A 23,816-nucleotide genomic window follows, 5' to 3' on the forward strand; every position below is an offset into this window, starting at 1 on the left:
GGCCTGCGCGTCTGGAGCCTGTGCTCCGCAGCGGGAGAGGCTACAACAGTGAGAGGCCCGCGTGCTGCAAAAAAAAAAAAAAAAAAAAAATGTTCTCCCCTAAGTTGTCCAAACTTCTTTGAACACTTTTAGTTACACTGTGCTCCAGTTTTTAGTGCAGTGTCTTTTAATGTACTCTTCCATTTAAGCCCTAGCCCTCTATCAGTCTTTGAACAGTTTCTCTGAGGAAACTGGAGGTCTTATCATTCTCAAGCTGTTTTTACCTTCACAGCCCTGAACCTTCTTGCTTTTTCTCCTTTTACTTCAATCTTCCTGTTTTTACACTACTGCTTAGCTTTAGAATGTTGATTTCTGCCATCGTGTTACTAAAAGTACTATAATTTATTGGTTCTAATAAATTTGTTCCTTTTTAAAGTCTTTCTGAAGGAATATAAATGCACATGCGCCATCCATGTTGTTTTCCTTATTAGAGCTTAACTCATCCTCATTTCTAATAGGGATACAATTCATTTTTAAATTGTATATATATTCTTTAATAATAAGTAGAGTTCAGTGAACAGAATGCCAAAATGATAACTGCACTTTTCATTAAATAAGCACTCCTTTACGCTCGGGTGCACAAATGGCCACATCTGTGCCAATGCACCATTGGTTTAGGTTTGCTGAAACGCCCGATGGGGATGATGTCTCTCAGGGAAAAGCCACCCATTCAGGGGCTGCTGGATGATGAACAGCCATCACTGATTTGGCTTACAAGTTAGATAATCCAGCCAGTTAGTCTCTCCCGGTATAACAGAGACACAAGAAAGCAGCCCACCATCCAGCTGGTTATCTTTTTGACCTAACTATATTCCTTACAATTAACCTATTCATCAAATGTTACTAGAGTTTGCCAGTATTGAACTTGGTAATAAAAGTCTAATATCTAGGTCATCAAACATCGAATTTTTGCCTTTTTTTAAAACAAGAGGTGTTCCAAATTCATGTGGCTTCTTGGTCAGCAGTACAGTGGCTATACTGTCTGCCCTCTGGCTTCTCCTGTCCATCTCAGCAAGCATCACACCCAGCAAGCATCACACCCAGGGCGGCACTCACCTGGTACATGTGGGCAACATTTGATCCGAGATATTTTGCCCCGTAGAGTTTGCCATCAGGCCACTTGACTTGAACGACTTCTCCCTCGGCAGGAGGGCCTAGCCTCACACAGTCTCGGCTCTGCATAATAAGTAGAGTTAGGCTTTTCAAGGCAAATGTCTAAGTGACTGCATTTAGAATGTAGCAAATGAGCAACTCCTGGCAATTAAAAGGAGTTATTGCCTCTGTGTTTTATGGATTATGATCTTGCATGGGTGTTCAGGGGAAGAGCTATAAGCCAAAGGAGTACTTAAAGATTCAGCCTACATCATAAAGTTACAAAGGAACCACCGTAATCCAAGAAGGAAAAAACAGCATTTACATTTGCTATTTGACAAAGAATTGTTCAGAGGGTACGTAAAATGTGCATAGAAACTGCTCTAGCTGAGAAATAGACTGGCTAATGATTTATAACACCTGACATGTATACAGCATTTTGCAGCTAACAGAAGGCTTCGACATACATCTCGTCTGATCCTCACAATCGTTCCATGAGGTAGGCAGAGACTACTAATTACCCCCATTTTACTGACAAGGAAACTGAGCCTCGGAGGAGGCTCCTTTCAGTTGTCAGGATCTTTGGAGAAGTGAAGCGGTGTAAGAGACAAACAACTGAGGACGCCCAGGTGGACCTGGCGGCAGGAGAGAAGCAGAGTGTCATCAGAGCTGGCAGGCCCGGAAGCAGCAGCAAGGGAAGAATGCAGGAGCCTCCGGAGTGCGGCAGGGGAGGCTGTAAGGCCCGGGTCCTGCTCAGCAGGCCTCTTCTGAAGACCCCTGAACCTTCCCCTACAGGCCTGGTTCTGCCTGCACCTCCCATCCACTGAGTAGTCCACCTCATTCCACAGGTGATGCTGGCAGTGCCACAAGCACTCTTATCACCTCACTTCTTCCACTCAGCACTGCCTCCTCCTCGGGCAGCAACTCAGAACAAATTTCCCACTAGCTCATCCTGGGAAGGTGCTTTTTAGAGGGGGAGGGGTACAGACATACTTTGCAAACTTAAGTTTGTATGTGTTGAGAATGACACAATAAAATTTGAATACAAAGGAATTAAATACTTGACTACTTTGATAAATTTTTTGCACATTTAGCAATTCATGTTTTGCTAACCCTGGTATTTTACTGATGAGGCCAATCTGACTGATTGAAATGCACACTTGACCAGGTAAGCTTTAAATACAGACTGGGCAGGGTTCTGTGGTTTAAATGAGAGGCACACACAGGAAATATTTAGTTGTTTATGATTAGAAATCCACCATGTATTACTTTCCATTATTAACAGAAATTTTGCATCATAAAGGAGTGGGCCTTTTACTGTTGGGTTCAGAGTATACCTGAGAGGCTCATCTTTCTCACAGCAGACTATGCCTCCATTTAAAGCTATGGGCAAAGAAAAAAACGTGTGTGCTCAGAGGCTCTGCAGAGTCGACAGTCTGCATCTAACTTAGTCAAATGAAAATAAGTTTCTTCTTGGCCTTCATAATATTTGATCTCAGGCTACACAGAACTGAAAGAGTAGGACGAAGAACTGTATTCTACATATGCCCCTGGAGTTATCATCTCACTTTTCATTTCCCTTCCCTTTCAAAGATGTACATGGTACTAAGAAGATTGGAAGGTGTCGCTTCTAAATAGATGCTGTCTCCTAGGACAGGAAGCTACATCAGCTCAGGGATAACTCTGAGCTAAAACCCAGATGGTTTGGTGATGGGGGCAAGGAGAGAACAAGAGTAAGTTTCTTCCTTCTCCTAAAGTTTTATTCCATGTGGAGGAAGCTCCATTAAGGTAATACTCCTAGCTTTTCTTTTTTTTCCCACTCCGTCATTCATTCACTTTTTTTTTTTTTTAATTTTCATTGGAGGATACTCGATTTACAATGTTCTGTTAGTTTCAGGTGTACAACAAAGTGAATCAGTTACACATATACATATACCCACTCTTTTTTAGATTCTTTTCCCATATAGGCCATTACTGAGTATTGAGTAGACTTCCCTGTGCTATAGAGTAGGTTCTTATTAGTTATCTACTACATTTTATATATAGTAGTGTGTATATTGTCAATGCCAGTCTCCCAATTTATCCCTCCCCTGCCAAAGCAATCTACAGATTCAACACAATCCCTATCAAATTTCCAATGGCATTTTACACAGAATTACAACAAAAAATTTTACAATTTGTATGGAAACACAAAAGACCACAAATAGCAAAAGCAATCTTGAGAAAGAAAAATGGAGCTGGAGAAATCAGGCTCCCTGACTTCAGACTATACTACAAAGCTACAGCAATCAAGACAGTATGGTACTGGCACAAAAACAGAAATATAAAACAAGGGAACGGGATGGAAAGTTCAGAGATAACGCCACACACCTATGGTCACCTATTCTATGACAAAGGGGGCAAGAATATACAATGGAGAAAAGACAGTCTCTTTGATAAGTGAGGCTGGGAAAACTGAACAGCTACATGTAAACAAATGAAATTAGAACACTCCCTGACACCGTACACAAAAACAAACTCAAAATGTATTAAAGATCTAAATGTAAGGCTAGATACTATAAAACTCTTAGAGGAAAACACAGGCAGAACATTCTTTGACATAAATCGCAGCAAGATCTTTTTGAATCCACCTCCTAGAGTAATGAAAATAAAAACAAACAAATGGGACCTAGTGAAACTTTAAAGCTTTTGCACAGCAAGGGAAACCGTAAACAAAACAAAAAGACAACCCTCAGAATGGGAGAAAATATTTGCAAATGAAGCAACCAACAAAAGATTAATATCCAAAATATACAAACAGTTCTTGGAGCTCAATATCAAAAAAAACAACCCAATCAAAAAATGGGCAGAAGACCTAAACAGTAGATGGAACTGTCAGGTATTTCCTTTGGCCTAGGAGTGCTATAAAAAATGTGCTGAGATAGCCAGGGTCTGTAAGCCAAGCAAGGCTGGTAACTTCTGGCTTACCCCTCACCTTCCGTTTCCCTTTGGGACCCCTCTGCCGGCAGAGAACTTGCTTTCTGCTCTGCTCCTTTCACAGAGAGGATCTGGCGGTGCCCTGTACTACCTTTCTAGGAGGCCTAATCCTCAGGTCCAGTATCAGGAAAATTCTTTGCCCACAGATGTAAGCCACACTCTCCAGCATCTGCTTTATGACAAAGGAGATATGTTAAGTTTTCAAACTCTGACTTCTTTCTCTCTCTAAATTGCTTGTCCTCAGGCAGGATGAGACGTTTTCTATTGGGCCCTTCCTCAGTCCCAACAGAGGCAAGTCAAGGCCTCAGGCATTACAAGGCCACAGTCCCCATCTACTCACCCACCACAAGCCACCTCCAAGCAGGAGAGTTATGCCCTTAGTTTCACAGATTTGACCTTCAACAGAGGTTTACGAGCCTTTAAAATGACTACCCCAAACCAATCCTGACCTGCAATTCTACGTACCATAACACCAAGGTGTGGCAATGGCCATAGAAATGTGGCCTGAGGAAAGTATACTTGAGGAATTTATCATAAACATACACATTATTAGTAAACTAAATGTATGCAACTTTACAAAGTGAGGAACAAGTCCTTTTTGAAAAATTCTTTGGAACTAAATGTCTGAGATACAGTTTGACGTCTTGCTTACTGGCAATAAGCGCTTTACTCACGACAAATCTTAATTTGGCACAGTGACCTGCAAGAGCCCCCCCCAGCTCAGCCTCCAGGCACAGTGACCTGCAAGAGCCCCCCAGCTCAGCCTCCAGGCACAGTGACCTCCAAGAGCCCCCCAGCTCAGCCTCCAGGCACAGTGACCTCCAAGAGCCCCCCAGCTCAGCCTCCACCCAGCTGTGCTCCGGATCGGCCACAGTCACTTCACACGCTTTCCTGTCAAAATCTAGGGAGGACAGTTCGGTTTGCTTTCTCAATTTCTTGCCTTCAGAACTTTTTTTCTTTATTCATAGTAGAAGAATAAAGAAAAATAACCAACCAAACACATAAGAACATAAAATTTTTCTGAGAATCTCCCTTCCCCCTCCACCACCAGGAGGCATTATTCTCAGTCATGATGCCCAATTTCTCACCCTTTGCCAGGTCCTTTAGCTGGAAGTGGATGTACCTGGATTTTCATATAACTTCATTTAGTGAGTATTACTCATTATTTACACCACAGCTACTTCCCAAATGGACTTAAGGCAGCTCATAGTAAAACACAAGAGTTTATTTCTGTAACATCTACTTTCCTCCATAGAGAAGTGGTTTCAATTCATCAGCTATCTCGGTTCTTGAGTCTGCCAGAAACTTTCTATGACTACATGGCATATAAAGCATTTAAATAGAAATGGGATTAGGAGCATGTGGGCTGATGAAAAGAAGTCGAAAAGTCTGATATTTATGTTTCCCCGACCCCTCCAGCATAGAAGCTGCTGGGTGTCCCCAAAACTGTCACAGTCACTAATCTGATATCTATTTACTGACCACCTGTGTGAGACACTAGAGGAGCCAACAGTGTCCACCTCCCCAAGCTAGGGACAGACAGAGGGTGTCGTGTCCATACCTGGAAGCCTGTCACACTGAGCCCCACAGCTGTGGGCTGGGGACCGCAGGGGTCCCTGCAAGGGCTGGAATCCATGTGGAGTACATGAGCTTTGGCCACCATGATCACTTCAACCAGAACAGAAGTTTTGATTTTATAGGTTGGGTTTCTGAGTAGGACTTCATGCAGGAAAATAAAAGTTTCTGTTAAAAATGAGAGGTCTGAAAAAAATGAAATAAAATAAATAAAATGTCTGAAGATGAGGGGATTCAGTTTATGGAAAGCAATGGCTTGAAGGGTCTGCCTCTCTCTCTTAAAGGCCTTCAGCGGCTCACGTCTCCCTGGATGTGCATGAGGAATCAGACAACAGAGCAGAGCTTCTCAAAGTGCAGTCCCAACTGCTGGGACACACTTTAAAAATTAAGACTCCAGCCCACACTGCCCACAGCTCTGTGTGACCTGGATGGTTTTTTAAAGCATTGTAGAATTTGAGATCTATTCTACCACAGGATGTAAAATGTTAAAGAGACCTTTCCTGATGCAGTTCTTAGTGTGTTACTGGAGCAAGTAACACTTTGCTGGAAAAGTATATGCATCAAAAACCTTGACTAATGCGTTTTTCTCAGTTGCTGTCTAGACCCTCAGAAGAAGTCTGCCTTCGCCTGACAGAAATACCTGTTTACCCTTTGCTGTACTGCCTCCAGGGATGTGTGAACTCCCCTGAAATCTGCCAGAGCCCTCTCCACAGGGACACTGGTGTCTGGAGCTGCCAGTAAGCCTGTAGCTAGAGTACTACATAGATGATGTAAAAATTAAAGACAGAAATAGTCATCGTAGCCAGGAGTGGACTTCTGCCTATGTTTAAAGGGCTGTGATTAAAGGACTGCGATGAGTCACAATCCCAGGGAAGAGGACGGTGTCAGATCACATTCCTGCCAAAGTCAGGGCCAAACTCCTGTACTTGCTCTCCTAACAAAGAGGAGAGCCCAACTGCCGGTCTGATTATTTGAATTCTGAAGTCACTGTGTTCTCGGAACTGCCTCTAGGCCCTTTGAAAGGGACCTGTAGAAGGAGCAGCTGTCCTTGCATGCTGCCTGCCTTCCTCCCTCCCCCAGTTCCCACCTCTACTCCTATCAGGTATAAACCACAGGGCAGGCAGCCCCGTCTATCAGTCCCGCTGCACCAGATGAAGACACGGTATGTGAATTCCCAGTACTTAATCAGCATATAGTTTGGAACCTCTTACAGTCCCCCATGCAGAAAATGCTTAAGTGACCGAGAGCAAACTGATGCCAGCAGCTGCTGGCATTTTAAGGGATAATCACCCGCTCATTACTGGACTCGGGCAGAGATTAACAAGACTGACTGAAAGCTATGTGCTAATCATACTGGCTATCTGTCATCTGGCGTCCCAGCATCTGAACCCCATTCTCCCCTTCAGAGTATCAGTGGAAGGCAGAGCTCACCTGCCATTACAAGTGCTGAAAGATGCCAGATAGTCCCTTGCCCAGCAGCAGGTATGGACCGGGGCCCGGCCAATTAGCTACATCCTGCCAGTAGATGTAGAACCTGTGACCGGAGATGCAGAGAAACAGTGGAGGGGAGAATGCCCTCAGAGGCCAGCAGCAGCAGTGGCAGCTCCCACGTGCCGATGGCAGAACCCTGGTCCAGGTGGACCGAAAGGGGAGGTGGCCTGGTTCTACTCACATTCCAGCTGAGCAGCCTCCCTCATTCTCACCTGTTTTTTGACTTTGTTTTTCTGCATTCCTGGAGATTCTGCAGGCATCCTTACAACTTAGTGGACTAAGTTCCTGTAGTGCCTAAATCAGTTACAGTCAGTTTTTTGTTTTGTTTTGTTTTGGCCACGTCACAAGGCTTGCGGGATCTTAGATCCCCAACAGGGATCGAACCCGGGTCCCAGGCAGTGAAAGCGCCGAGTCCTATCCACTGGGCCGCCAGGGAATTCCTGAGTTACAGTCAGTTTTTGTTGCTCGACGCTAACGACCCTGACTGCTAAGGAACGGCTAGTTTGGGTGATGGCAGATGCTGCCTCACAAAGTGAGGAAGAAACCCTTTCATTTAACAATGGAATATAAAAATGGAGGGTTTCCCCGACCACCTAATCCTCATTCAAAGGGCCTATGAGGAAAACCATCCCTCACAAAGGAAGGGAACATATTCATGTCACCACCCACCTGTTTACAAGGCACGGCCCTAGATGATTTGTGACTGTCCCCAAGTTTCCAATACTTCCCACGGTCTGAAGATTTACTCTCTGCAATGGGAGCCCTTTAGAGGGGACTCTCATGGGGACTGCTTTCAAAGGGATGCACCATGTTCGCATGGATAAAATTCTGGACTGTTTGTTGAATATAAGTCATAATGATTTGCTATCAACCTTCATGTAGAAATTAACAAAGATAGAAAAGCATTTAAAAATTCTTTTTCTTAAAAATAACTTTTTGTTCTGAGCTTCTACTATATATTCCTTTGGGGGAAATTATAGACTTTTTTTTTTTTAAGACAGAAGAATTTAAAACAACCCATATTTCCACCACCTAGAAGTAAATCCTGTTACCATGTGGATTTTCTCTCTACGCTTCTATGCATTTTTAAAAAAAAATTCGGGGGCTTCCCTGGTGGCGCAGTGGTTGCGAGTCCGCCTGCCGATGCAGGGGACACGGGTTCGTTCCCCGGTCCGGGAAGATCCCACATGGCGCGGAGCAGCTGGGCCCGTGAGCCATGGCCGCTGAGCCTGCGCGTCCAGAGCCTGTGCTCTGCAACGGGAGAGGCCACAGCAGTGAGAGGCCCGCGTACCGCCAAAAAAAAAAAAAAAAAAAAAATTCGGGCCTCCTGTACAGATAAAATATTTTCCCTCATAGCTACAACCTTTCTTTTCTTTCACATGAGCACACAACTGACCTCTCTCTGAAAAATCAGGCAAGAGTGCTGTTGTGAAGAGCTCACACGGCAGTTCCCACCGTGTTCCTCACTCCTCCCATAGCACATCCCATAGGAGGGGAGGGGTCTTTCTGTTAAAATAGGCAAAGCATAAAACTTGCCTTTTAACCACTTTCAAGTACACATTCTGGTGGCCTTAACGTATATTCACAGTGCTGTACAACCATCACCACCCTCCTTTCCAGAAGCTGTTCATCATCCCAAACTGAAACTCCGTATCCGTTAAACAATAACTCTCCATCCCCCCCATCCCCCTGTCCCTGGTAACCACCATTCTACTCTCTGTCTCTAAGAATTTGGCTATTTATAAGCACCTCATAAGTGAAATAATATATTTTCCCTTTTGCATATACATATATAATTTTGTACCTTGCTATTTATCACTTGTAATTAAGAGGATCTTATTAATTATCCTTTGAAAACTCCATTTTCCTGAATATATGCAATATTATGGATATTCCACAATTAATTTAAGCATGCGCCTACTGTGAGATATGTAGGTCTTTCCAATTTTCCCCATCATGTTTAATACTATTGTATATTTTTCTCCATAAATCTTGGTCCAAATTACTGTCTGTATTCTTAGAATAGACTGGTAGAACCAGGATCACTTGGTGAAAAGGTATATAAACTATTTATAAAGTTAATTTCATCAGCTTTGAAAAATTCACCATCAGACTTACTTTTCTAGCGCAGTAAATCTATTCTTAGCCACTAGAGAAAATTCTGCTTCAGTCAGTCCAAGGTGGGGTCCAGGCTAAATGCCCTCCCAAGCCATCTGATGCTCAGCCACATTGAGAATCACCACACGAGAAGATTCTCCCCCAGCATAAACTATACATCCTACCTGTAAAGGAAGAACTAATTCCGTGCTGTTTCCGCTGACTGTAGCTCTTCTACGGTGACAGCCTTCCAACATCCCTCTTATCTTTGTTCTGTGCTAGTTGTGAAACACTGTCATTTCAGCCTGGGGGTTAATGGATTCAAGCCAACCTGCTTCCACAATGACAGCCATCATTCTGGGAAAATTCTATGTCTGATATCCAGTTTTCCTTTGTAATAGATTTTTAATTCTTTTTTAAGGGACACACACACACACACACACACACACACACATATATACACTCCCGCACACACACGCACCCCTTCTCTAAGATACTCTGGTTATCTCTGTTAAGCTGGCGTGACACCCTCCTTATTCCCTCCAACAGCCAAACTCCTTTCCAGCAGCCACACTTCGCCAGCGCCCTGACACTTAACCACACCTATCTTCTAAACAATCGTATCTTCTTCAGAGACTGAACAGTACTGACACTTATTTGGTAAACTCCTGAGGGCCAATTGGTTAGTATACACTTTCCCTTCCGCTATAAGCCAAGAGTGAACACAATTCCTGGTAAAGGTACTGAGGTCCCAGAGATGGCGGCGGTCTTATTCTTCTCAAAGTTACTACGGCATTAAGCCTCAGAAGGTATAGCGTTAAAAGAAGTCACCTCTTTGTTATTAGAACTAGGTGAGATTCTGGAAACGCTTCTAAAATCATAGAAAGTATACAAAGTTAGGCAACTTCTTTTGGAATTATCTTTCTGGTTCTTTTGAAGTGAGGAAGCATAAGAGAAGTCAGTACGAGAATCAGGGGTGACACTGGGGAGCTGACCTGACGGCACAGGCCTCTGAGCGACGGACACCGGCAGGCAGAGAGCGCGTGAGGCCTCAGCGAGGCAGCTCTGAAGTGTGGGCCAGGGGTTTTCCGCATCCTCGTAATTGGAGCGTATGAATGGAACCGAAAGGATCGTGCATTCACCCCTACCCGCCTTGGAGAGAGGCCCCTCCTCCCTCCTTTCCTGCCTCTTCTCCCTCTCTGGCATACACTGAGTGTCTCCTGGCACCTAGCGCTGAACTCGGCATTGGGAAGACAGAGACAAAAACAGTCCTTTCGGAGTCCTTTCTCCCAAGGAATTCAGAATCCACTGGGGACTCAAATATATACATGAATATCTACAATATGATGTACCGTATGTGATCATAGGTAAGCGGGCAGGGAGGTGGGACCTCTGTGTTCAAGACTTATGCTCACTTGACATCAGCTGTGTCGAGGGCCTTCTCCTCATGATTAGCCAAACTCCTCAGGCCTTCCCCTCAATGTTAAATCCTCTGCCATATAAACTGAATTAGTCACAGACCCCCCATTCAGGACTCTCCTGCACTCGTCTGGCTAGGTCTATCTGAACGCTGTAAGCCGTGCAGAAAGCAGTGATGTAGCCCTTAAAGGCGGACACTGGAGGGAGCTCGCAGCTCCTGCAGCGCTTTGTGGGGATCACTTGGAGGCTCTGGCATGGCAGCTTGATTTTATTGGGGCTCCATAGCTGGCTATCACACTGACTATGTTGAGTGGTGTAGCCAAGCCAGGAAGACAGAGCTGTAGCCTGACCCTTTCTCTGCCTCTCAAGAGTGTTCTAGAATAATCCCACCAATGATCCCTGGGCTGATTCCCCATCACACCAGTAGCCAAAGCAGGAAATCTTTCCAGTTAAACTCCCAAAAGCCCCAGATATACAAACTACTTGAAAATGGGATTTGTATGTTGAAAGTTTTCTGATACTAATTCTTACATCCTTCTTTTAGTAACCTCTCCTTTTATAAAGGTATGGAACATGTATAATTCCCAAGTACTACTGGGAATCTTATGCTTAGGGACTCTCTTGACCAATGAATTCCCCGAAAATTAGTAGCCTTCACCACCAATAATAATAACCACCACTATAAACATAAACACTACCTGAGTGTTTATTATGTGCTGCTGGGCACTATGCTAACTGCTTCATACAATATATTTCAATAATTCCAACAATCCTAGCATTTATTATTATCTTCATTTTGTGGATAAAGTAACTGGTGTCAACTCCCTTGCCCTGGGTCGCGTGTTTCGTTACGGAGCGGAGATGTATACTAGGTCTGTCTGCTACACAACCAGTTCTTCCCACCTCAGAGAGACAGCCAGCACCGTTCCTAAAGGCTGCCCCTGGGCTGGCTGCATCCGCCTGCTGTCTTCCCTATAGACACTAATGCATAAGCACCCCAGAAATGCAACTCCTCGTACTCAGGGGGGAAATTCCCATCTAGAGGAGACAGGTCTTTCCCCCTTTTTTAGTTGTTGGCAGAGGCTAAAGCATGAGGGGAACAAAATATTTTATCATGTCAATAAACACATATGTTGCGAAAAGAAGAAATGCAGGGCTTGAGGTGAATTTCTCTATAGTGGTTTCTAAAAATAAATGTCAGTTCCAAAAGCTGAACAAAGAAAGATGAAAAGAAGGATAAGGATCAGCGTTGTGGGAGAAAAGGTTGTCCTGTGCTCACGTGTCACGCTGGGGGCTCTGAGGTCAGACAGCAGCTCGGGCCACGCCAGCCCCTGCCCACTCCCCTCTGTTCCGCAGGGTGTGCACCGCTTCCTAGAGCACGCGGCTGGGCCCAATGACATGGCCCAGGGCAGCGCTTCCAGGCCTGCAGTCACGCCGCCCAGGGTCAAAGATGAGCTGCTACCGTGCACAAGCGACTTCACCTCTTTATGTCCCAGCTTCCTCAGCAATAAAACGAAAATAATAATACAACCTTGCAGGGTTGTTGGGCAAAGGAGAGGAGATGAGAAAAGCAAAGCACAGTGGCTGGCAGCTGGTGAGTCTGAAGTGAACTGTGACTGGATTTAATTCATATCAACAGGGAACATCTGGAGGATGCTAGGGAGGGGACAAAAAGCCTTGGGAGAAGGTGATTCTTGGCATTTAAAATCATGAAGAAAGGACACACTGAGAAGCCAAGAACCTACTGTTAAAGATGATCAGACAATGTTATCCTCTTTGAAAATCCAAAACAGCCCCATGGGGTAGGAAGGCAGGTGTCATCTCCCATACAGATAAAGAAGCACAGTGACATGCCCCAGCTCACACAGCTAGTAAGTAGACAAGTGGGGCAGCCTTTCACTCAGCACGTAACTTTTGAGCATCTCTTGTGTTCTAGGAATAGTGGGATTAGTAGTGAGAAAAACAGGTGTGGTGTTTTACTTCATGCAACTCCTTAGTGGAAAATGAAGGCCTTAAACTAAAATAATAGTAATAAAGATAAGTGCAAGACATGTATTAGCTTTAATGTCCTTTCATTAACATGCTTCAGGACCACTTTTGATGACGATAGTCTTACAAGACCACGTGTGCCCCAGAACCTGATTCATTCGTAGATCAGATACTGAAAATAAATATGCTTTGTAATCATTTTTGATTTGAAATTTTCTAAGTTCTTGTAAAACAAATACATACTAAAATATTAGTAGTTTCATATGCAATTAAACAGTCAAAAACAAAACAAAACAAAAAGATAAGTGCAAGAACTATATCATAGAACTTACAGTATAAAGCAGAAGCATTTAACAGAGGGATTATTGGCATGCTACTGGTTTACCGTATCCCAGAGAGCCTCAAGATGCCCCAAGAGATGGGAGAACTAAAATGAAATTCTGACACAAGATTCTGAAAGGATCATGATGATAAGGAAAATCAGGAAAAACGAGTCACAATATAAAGAGTTCTCAGAAGGGTTCAGATCTTTTTAAACAAATAACATCTTTTCCTGATTATAAAAATAAAACAGGCTTATATGGAAACTATAAGAAGGTGATAAAGTTGAAAATCATAATCACTTATGATTACACCCTCCAGAGATAATCAGTAACGTTTTGATGCATTTCCTTTGAGGATTTTTTCTTTGCATATTTATATTTTTATACATGATTGGGATCATACTGTATATACAGTTCTGAGCCTGATTTCTCCACTTATGATTAAATATCCCTTGAAAACATGATTTTTCATTAAATATCCCTTGAAAACATGATTTTTAATAGCAGCATAAATAATTCATTTAACCTTCCATCTAGCTGCACTGTGTAAGTGTTCAGTGTCCAGATTAAGGGAACAACGAGTCGTCACGCTTGCACGGCCAGTTTGGGTTTCGGACACTGTGTTCTTACATCTGAGACCAGCATTTTGTGTGGAATGCTGTCCCCCAAAATTTCATCTTGAGAGTATCCTGGAGGAAGAACATTCTGAAAACCACTTTGTATTCATTGAATCATTCATTCCTTCCCACAACAAATATGTATTAAGTGACTGAGGCAGGATGTCCACTTTGTTTGAATTTGAGAAGACTGAGGAGGAACCCGATAGCATGTAAAAGCTGCCACAAAGAGAAAATGGGGGTATTTGGTTTTGATCTAAAGGTCAAGAACTGACTGGTTCTTGGAGTGTTTCAGAGGCAGCATTTACACTCCACACAAAGAAGCTGATGCTCCCTAACAGTTACAGCAACAAATTGGAAGTGCGCTCCCTCCCACTTGAGTATTCAACAACGGACCTGAGAACCACTCTCCAGGCCTAGGGTAGTAGATACCTTCTGCAGAGAATGGAATCTGAGGGAGTCACAGAGGAGGGTTTGGGGAAGGGAGAAGGGTAGTTTAAAGGCTGTGGTGGGAGCAGACTGCACACTTAGCCCTTAGCCTGTCTCAGTTATGCAGCAGCCCTGAACTGAGCCAGGGTTACTCAGAACTTCTAGACAAGAAACCCGCTGGCTAAGACGGGCAGACGTTACAGGCAGAGCTAGGATTATGGTTTCTCAATTTCTTAAGCCCTTGTCCAGTGCCCTTCCTCCTACACCAAAATGTTGGGAACAGAGTATGCAAAAAAAAAAAAAAAAAAAAAAAAAAAAAAAAAACCAGAAGAAAACTCAGACCTAGATGAAAAATAATCTTTTCCCTTAATCTAATCTCAGTCACTCTCTGGCTACACTCCTTGAGCTCCTTATAATATCAGCTTCCTCTACGGCCAAAGAAAGGGAGCATCCTTCTGGATCGACATCCCAAGAAGAGGACCTATTCATGCGGCACCGCCTCATCCTCTGGTGGGCACATAGAAGGTTCTAACTTAACAACTAGGAAACTCGCCAACAGGGGAAGCAAAAGCATAGAAGTGATGAAAGGAGCAGGTGTGAGGCCTCTGCCTACCTCTGTGGAAAAGTCTTTTACAAAGCTTTTGCGGTGAAACGTACAACTGCCAAAAGACATCGCGGTGTATAAAAATATGTCAAGGATCAATTACTCTTGGGCTATGGCCTAAGAAGAGCTTGGCCCTCTAGTCTCCAAATGATATTGCAATATACAAGTGGCACGCCATGTTGTCGAGTGAGGCTATGTGCCCAAACAAACGGCCTCACCAAGCTGGCCCAGCATGTGCTCCCTCACATGCTCACACAGGTAGGTGGTCATCAAGGCCTGGGCTCGGGAAAGGGGCATATGTGTGTGTAAATGAGTGGACCGCTAGGCTGGGGGCACATTCTAATGCTTATAGTCAGAGATTATTATGGATGACCCAATGTGTTTCTTCCCTACCAGAATCAGAAGACGCCTACGAGATCTTCTAGGCCAATGTCCCATTTTAAAGAAATGGGCTGAACAATAAAATGACTGGCCCAGAGTCACAACTCACCAAGAGCTGGCTATTATTTAAGTTAATGTTGCCTTTCACAGCTCAGCAGTGCAAGATTTTGAGCAAATGAGTAACCTCTGGGGAGGATTTTAAACAGAGGATTAAAAAAAAAAGAACCAGGAAGGGGTGAAGACAAACTTAAGGATTTGTGAGAATATGATTTGTCAAAAAATGTCAGCGAGTATTATGTTAAATTCAGAAGCAGAGGAGCCCTAAAATGAATATATGTAGAAATGAAGTAATCCAGAATTTCTTCCAAGTTGCAGATGTGCCTAAGCATAGCAATAAAATATGAACAACTCATTCTATAAATGCTTCCCATGAAACTTAACTGCTTCTGTCTCTGTTAATTTAACATGTCCTTCCTCTTAGATGTAATGCAAATGCATAAACTTAAATAATCATGTTCATAACAGAGTGTCTTATGAAGAACAGGACGTGTGTAATTACTACCAGCCTATTTCCACAGAGGCCAGTCTGTCACAAATGGTAGGCAGATAAATAAGATGGTTGAGGAGAGGATAATGAATCAATCTATTTACTCAACACTATTAACCTTAAAGAGAAGTCAGAAATTTCAGAAATTCCCCAGATGATTCTTGTGTTGTCAAAAGGCTGTCAAATCCAAATAAGAATTTTGCTGTTTGTAGATTCCCAGAAAAGAATGAAAATGATATATAGATAACTTGCTATTGTCAGATTCATCGAAACAAGAGCTTTTAATCCAAAGGCTTAAAAACACATTAGAGGAGGTCAGTGAATTTAGCTTTATTGATCACACTCAAGCCTGGAATGCCTGGTTCAGAATTACATTGAGGATTACGTTGTGCCCTTTTTTCTGATAGTTAATGAACCTTTGAAGTAGGAACCTCTCTGTCCTTTTCATACTAGACATTAATCTTTATTTGAAGCCTGATTCTTGCTAATATCTGATTTGCTTAATGAAAACTAAGCAGTCAGCCAATTAATATTTGAATTATGATATGGTCTTTTTTTCCCATCTCCCTCCAAAAAACAAGGTTTTGTTAGCATTGTCAGTTACTTTCCTTGAAACAGACACCCACAGTTTTGAATTGATGTAGACTGCCATGTACTAGCAACTGTGAACCAAAAACATGCCAAAGAGAGAATCCCAGGGTACATGGGCAGCTGTAAAGTGGGTGTCAGTGGAGGTGATGCTGGAGCCAGAACAGCTGAGCCTGGCTTTTATAGGTTAAACAAAGAAGGAGCAAGAAGACCCCAGGGATGCTACTATGAAAAAGTAGAAATGGAGGCAGAAGAAGATAAGGGACTAAAGGAGATGGCTTTGCCAGCAAATGGTTTTAAACGTCCTTCATTAACTACCAATCAGCAATAACATTAATAGAACATGGGATGCGATTCCTAGCTTCCAACAAGTCAATATGATGCCAGGTGCCTTTAAATAAACAAAGATCTACATGCATATACACACACATAAGGACTATATATGCATTTTTAAAATCCTGGGAGGATATATAAGCAGCAGGTGGGACTGCACCCAGATGTGGGGTGCTCCAGAGACTTGTACTTTTCATCTCACATTCTTCTATATTTCTTGAGGTTTAGCCAGCCATGGGAATGTTATGTAAAACACTGCGCATATGTGATTGTTAAATAGTAGCTGCTAATTCTTATTATTACTGCTAACCACAACATTCTGTCTACCAAAGTAAGTCACTGACCCTTTCCCTTTAAAAATGGTATGTGAAACTCAAAAATGAGGGTGTTCAAGACTCTCGAAGTTCCATCTCCTTCAGAAAATGAGAGCTCTTCCCAGAGCCTACAGCCGAAGGGGAAGGAACATGGAAGGCAGAGGGGAAGTACAAGTCCCAGAGAGGAGCCCACAGGCTGTGTGTACAGAAACAGGGCGGCGGGTGGGATGGGGGCAAAGTCAGGTAAATGAGTGCTGAGGAGAACTATGGAGTAAGGTAAGTTAGAACGAGCTATACAGTGAGACCAAGTCTACAAATGTGTGATTATGCCCAATTTAAATGTTCGTGTGTCAAGATGGAAGCCCCATCAAGGGTAAACAGGACTCATCAATTTGGGTGGCCATACTGTCACACTGAAGAATTACTTGGCCAAATACTATTTTATCAAATGGGTTAGAGTTAGGTAATAGTGTGTATGTTATGGTATATCCATTTAAAGATGAAAATGAAGTGACTGTCCATATGCCATTTCTGAAATATGGGATGTCTGTTCTCACACTGTGACACGGGGCCTTTCACTCAGCGTCCCTTCAGCTCTGTGAGAGACAAACAAAACAAAACAATCCTATGCTTTGCAACCCCAGGGTCCTGGGATGGCCGTAAATACAGTAACTGCTCTAGATAGGAAGAGCAGGGAAGAAGGGAGGAAACCCCAACAATGGCCAAGTGTATACTTATAACCTTGGTCCCGAAACTTGGGCTTCCTTCTACGTGGCTGAGCAAGCTGGACCCTGCAAGTCATGCTGACACCTCTTTCTTCCTCGGCCCCAGTGTAAGTCCACCATGACTCCTCTGGATTTCGCCTCCTAAATGTATTTTAGATCCTTCCACTGCTCCCTAGTCCAAATTACAACACTCCTCCTCTGATCTACTGCAATTCTCTCCTAACTGGCCCCCCAGCATACACTACAGCTTACTCCCCAATTCATCTTCTCCATGACAGCCAAAGAAAATGCTTCTTAACAAATCTCTTCACGTTGACTTCTGCTTAGGACCATCAATGGCTTCCCCCTGCTCTTGGAGTAAAGATACAACCCTATAACATGGTCGTCAAGGCATAGCCTAGTCCGCCCCTTTCCTCCTTCTCCAGGCCTACCACCTACCTCTCCCAAGAGACACACTTGCCTCCTTTCAGCACCCTGAGCAGGATGCTCCTTCCTGTCAACAACAGCCTTTACACATTCTTTGCTGGGACACTGTCCTCTGCCCTTTGTCCAGTAACGCATCCTGTAGGTTTTAGCTCAAGTCACACTGATCACACATCTATATAAGGTTTTTTGCTACCTGTTCTTATAGAATTACATTCCTATCACTCCAGGACTTATCTCAATCTGAAGTACATTTTTACTAGTGTGACTGTCCTATGTTACGCTTTCCCATTAGATTATAAATTCTATGAGAGCAAAAACCATTTCATTTTTATTTCTCACCATCATATTTCCAGGGCCCAGCACAATGCCTGGCATGTAGCAGGTGCTCACCGGAAGCAAAATTTTTAGTAAGGCTCCACTTACTGGAGAGTAACATATCCCTTGGCTGGAGAATACATAAATCACCAATGCAGGTACCCAGATGTGGCTTATCAAAGACCTGGAGCTGCAGGGGTTCCTTTTCTACAAGGGGAAGGGCCTCCTGGGGAAGCATCAGCCTTCCACACTGATACGAGCCCCTCACTCTTGGAGAAGAAAGAGGATTTGAGCACCACACACGCTGCTGCCCATCCTCATTAGACTTCTCCTGCAGGGAACCCACTCTTAAGATACTGGTTAGATGGTTGCCCTTCCAAACTCCTGCAAACAAAGACAAAAACAAAATACAAGACGAAACAAACAAAACCCCATTAGAAACGTAACTAATGACATAGGGTAGAGTTTCAACATAAATATAGGAAAGGAGTTTTACTAGTATTGAAATAAATTTTAAAACTATAAATAAAATATTAAATTTCATACCAGTTCTCTTATAGTTCCTATTTTAACAGGGCTTCAGATATTGGCTGCTTAGAATGCAATGACCAGAGTCTGACTTGTTTTGTGCTAGTCACTATTTTTATGGTATAAATCAGATAAACTGTTTAGGAGATTCAATACTATCTGTTACTCCCTCAAAAAAGAGGATATCACATAACAGAATCATTAGTTCAGACTAGTTTTAATTAAAGGCTAATAAAAAGGAGAAATATCAGGCTTGTTTTAAAAACAATAACTTAAAGTATATTCTTATAACTATACTACTAGAGACATGCATAATTTTACCCCCCTCCCTTTTAGCTGAGTTGTTAGCCATTAATCTGCAAAAGGCATCTTTTTCAGGCACAGACCATATCACCATTAATTACGAAAATTTCCAAGTAGTGGAAAACCCTACTTGGATTTGAAAAACCACGCATAAAACATTATTCAACATATTGTACTATCAATATTATAACATTTCGAAAAAGCTAAAACATTCTTTATGTTTAATGGTACTGGATAAAATAAGCATAGACGACTTGCAAACATAATATCTTCCATTTCACAGAAGCTAAGACATCAGATAGGGCAGGGCAATTGATTTGCAGAAACACATACAACCAAGAAAGACTACAGCAGGTCACAACTTCCAGGTTTTTCACTCACTTCTTAGCAGCGAACATTTTCTGACTGTGGGAAAGATTAGAAATGGAAGGAAAAATCGCGCTCACTCCGTCCTCTCCACATTTCCTCTTCTCCATTTACTCACACAGCCTGACCTCAAAATATAATTCATTTAATGAAGCGAAAGGCAAGATTCATTACTGGTTCTCTCTCACCCATGAAAATCAGCTAACCTCTTTCAAACAAGGTATGAAAGGGAAATAATAAAATGAAGGCAGTGCTAGTCTACCAATAAATAGACAGTATTGACTTCTTCTGGATATACTTATCAGACAATAATCTAAGTTCACTCCATTACCAAAATAATTTAAACCTCATGGTCAAATAGGAACATAAACTCTGTTGATTTATGAGCCCAATATCTTCTGGGATGTGTCACCAATTTACGTGCTATGTCCCAGTGTGTTCTCACCTGGAGCTGGATAGAGGTGAAGGATAATGTAAAAAGGCTTGTAAACAGGCAGCTCCCTGTTGGCTGCTTGCCTCAGGAAGATCTCAGCATTAGCTATACATTTCAGAAATTGCATGCGGAACGTTGTGCTTACAAATGTGCTACAGGAAGGGTCGGCTCTGGACAACTTAAGGCACTTACGAAAGAAACATGCATGATTATACCATACTCAGGGTCACAGTATCTAGGTCTGAGATCAAAATGTAGTCGGAGCAAAGAAAGATTTAAAAGTTTGAGACCTTGCCATCAAAGGCAGCTAGTGTGCCATTTTCATTTAAAGAAGAGAAGGGTCAACAATGAACGCTGACATTATAATACTAAGATGTGAAGCAACACTGACATCTGGCCATGTATTTATCAAAAGGAATAAAGAATTTTCATTATGCTCATATTTTCAATTCAGTGCAAGTTGATTCAGCCCAACTCTGAAATTTAGAAATGATGTCACTTATATTCACAGTTTCGAGCTGAACAGTCGTGGTGGAACCTGCTAAGACCACACGTGACTTTTCCCAACAGTCCTGCTCTCAGGCACACACAGGTACCAGCAGCTGCATTAACACCGTGGGTCCCTTAGCCACCTCTTCATGATAGATTCCCCACTCTTGTTGCAGGGGGACAGTACATAACTATTCACTTCATCTGTACCAGTGGTTTCTAATTTTTTTCAGGGCTCGAGGCCTTCTTCTTTAAAGAAGTCTTAGGTAGAAGCCAAACACTGAAGGCTTGGGTTTTCCCAGGGACTACTGCTGGAGCATAGCTCTGCTCTTAGGATAAATATTCTTTACCTGGAAAGGACACGAAACTCACAATACGAACTTGGACTCAAATTCTAAAACAACTCTTGACATTGACTGTGGATTTTAAAATAACATACCAATTGTCTAAGGTATGACTTAGAATAACAAATTTAATACCTGAATATGTGATGGCTATTAATTTATTTACTCTTCAATTCAACAACTATTTATTATCCACTTACTATAAACCCTGTACTGAGAACTAGGTACATAACAGTAACCCAAACAGATAAGGCCCTTGTTTTCAAGAAGCTCAAAGTTCAATGGCTATCATATATCAACTGAGGTAAGTGTTATGATAAACAAGATCAAGTTAAAATGGAAAATCTGGAGTTTAATTTCTTCTTTAAGCAAGCACTTCTTCAATAATTTCCCTTATATTACTAACCAAAAAAAAAAAAAATTTCCTCTGTTTTTCTCTTCCTTCCTTCCTTCTTTCTTTCTTTCTTTGGAAAAACAAAACATGTCCTGGTTTGAAATACGATCTTGGACTAATCTAAAATCTATCAAGTATTTTTCAGGTCTAAGCACATTAACCATATTCCAGTTCTCTTTGCAGCTGGAACCACGTTTTATCTGGTATTTTCTACTCTTCTTTCCTTAAAGGTACAGAAATTATGTTGAAACTAAATTTCTGAAGGCTTATACAATACATATCTCCAAAATACTCTTGATATTAGGTAGACGTGCAAACAAGCCATCCATGAGGCTTTCTATAAGTTCAGAATATTAAAAGAAATAACTAATTTTCCCTTCTGTGGTGCAATTTTGAGAAAATTAGGTGACGGAGCAGAGAAGAACGACGTTTTTCTGAGCACCTACTATGTAAAAGGTGCTGCACTATGATGATTATAGACATTCTCTCAATTAATCCTTACAATTAATTGATTGTTAGGTTGTATGGTTTTCATTTTACGGAACTTGGACCCTGGCCTCACACCACACACAAAAACTAACACAAAATGGATTACAGCTCTAAATCTAAGACCTAAAACTATAAAACTTCTAGAAGAGAACATCAGAGAAAAATCTCTGTGGCCTTCAGTTAGGCAAAGATTTCTTAAAATATGACACCAAAAGGATGATCCACAAAGAACAAATTGATACAATGAGCTTCACTGAAATTTAAAACTTTTGCTCTTCAGACACCTTTAAGAAAGTGAGGACAACATACAAACTGGGAGAAAATATTTGCAAATCACATATCTATCTTACAAAAAATTCATGTATAGAATATTTAAAAAACACTTGCAACTCAATTTTTTTAAAAGTGAAATATCAGAATAGGCTTTTCAACAAAGGTGATGTATGGATAGCTAATAACCACTTGAAAAGATGCTCAAAATCATTAGTCATCAGGGAAATAAAAAATTAAACTCACATTGAGATACTACTACACACCCACTAGAATGGTTATTATCCAAAAGACTGACAATACCAGGTGTTGGTAAGGGTGTGCAGAAATTATACCCCTCACGCATTGCTGGTACAGCCACTCTGTAAAACAGTTTGGCACATTCTTATAAAACCAATCATGTATCTACCATATAACTTAGTAATCTCACTCCTAGATATTTATCCCAGAGAAATGAAAACACATGTCCACACAAAGACTTGAAGGCAAACGTTCATAGAAGCATTATTTATAATAGCTCCCAAACTAGAAATAATCAACTGGATTTACAGCCATCAACTGACAAATGGGTAAACAAAATATGTTTTACAATGAACTATTATTCAGACTTGGAGAAAAACTATTAAATATTTGGCAAAGGGCTTGTATCTAAAACACACAACTCTTACAAGTCAGTAACCTAGTTCATCTCCTCCCTGAAGTGACCTCCTTCAACCCTCTGATCCATCACCGGTGCTTCCGTCTCTGAACTTACTTTCAATAAACTTCATTGGGTATTTTTCTTGTAAAATCTTTCAGATCATCCCCTGGTTGGGGTGACGGGATGTAAGGGGCATCAGTGATGAAAATATAACACAAGTGGGCTGAATTCCCAAAGCTGAGGTGGCCTCATAACAAGAGGTATCTCTTCATCAGCTTGGTCTCTATCACTATAATGTCTCCGTGGCCACTTGACTTGAAAATCCAGGAGCTTCCCAAGAGGTAAAATTGTCATTATATGCAGATGGCATGATACTATATATAGAAAACCCTAAAGACTCCACACAAAAACTACCAGAACTGATAAGCGAATTCAGCAAGGTAGCAGGATACAAGATTAACACACAGAAATTGATTGCATGCCTTTACACTAACAGGGAAATATCAGAAAGGGAATGTAAAAAAAAAAAAAATCCCTTTTAAAATTGCATCAAAACAAAAAGAACAAAAAAAATTTAAGAATAAACCTGAGCAAGGAGGTGAAAGACTTATATGCTGAGAACTATAAACTATTAATAAAGGAAATTGAAGATGATTCCAAAAAAATGGAACGATACCCCATGCTTTTGGATTGGAAAAATTAATATTGTTAAAATGGCCATACTACCCAAAGCAACCTACAGATTTAATGCGATCCCTATCAAATTACCCATGATGTTTTTCACAGAACTAGAACACACAACTTTAAAACTTATATGGAACTATAAAAAAACCCAGAATTCCCAAAGCAATCCTGAGGAAAAAGAACAAAGCAGGAGGCATAACCCTCTCAGACTTCAGACAATACTACAAAGATAAAGTAATCAAAATAGTGTGGTATTGGCACAAAAACAGACAGGTGGGTCAATGGAACAGAATAGAGAGCCCAGAAATAAACCCACACATCTACGGTCAATTAATCTTCAACAAAGGAGGCAAGATTATACAACAGAGAAAAGATTATACAATGGAGAAAAGACAGTCTCTTCAGCAAGCGGTGTTGGAAAAGTTGGACAGCCACATGTAAATCAATGAAGTTAGAACACACCTTCACACCATACACAAAAATAAACTCAAATGGCTTAAAGACTTAAACATAAGACATGACACCATAAAACTCTTAGAACATAGGCAAAATATTCTCTGACATAAATCATACCAATGATCAATGATCAATCTCCC

The 23,816-nt window shown here is 41.8% G+C and overlaps 1 protein-coding gene across 2 annotated transcripts in view; it reads right to left on the reverse strand.

Moving 5' to 3' along the window:
• Positions 1–23,816, reverse strand: part of KDM4C (lysine demethylase 4C) — a 360,821-nt gene that overhangs the window by 15,411 nt on the left and 321,594 nt on the right. For both annotated transcript variants that reach the window (XM_007451455.1, XM_007451456.1), the window contains exon 19: positions 1,096–1,215. In XM_007451455.1, the coding sequence (XP_007451517.1) occupies positions 1,096–1,215 (120 nt within the window). The remainder of the gene's footprint in view (positions 1–1,095; positions 1,216–23,816) is intronic.

The sequence above is a fragment of the Lipotes vexillifer genome, unplaced genomic scaffold (assembly GCF_000442215.2).
Source record: "Lipotes vexillifer unplaced genomic scaffold, Lipotes_vexillifer_v1.1 scaffold260, whole genome shotgun sequence".
NCBI classification, from domain to species: domain Eukaryota; kingdom Metazoa; phylum Chordata; class Mammalia; order Artiodactyla; family Lipotidae; genus Lipotes; species Lipotes vexillifer.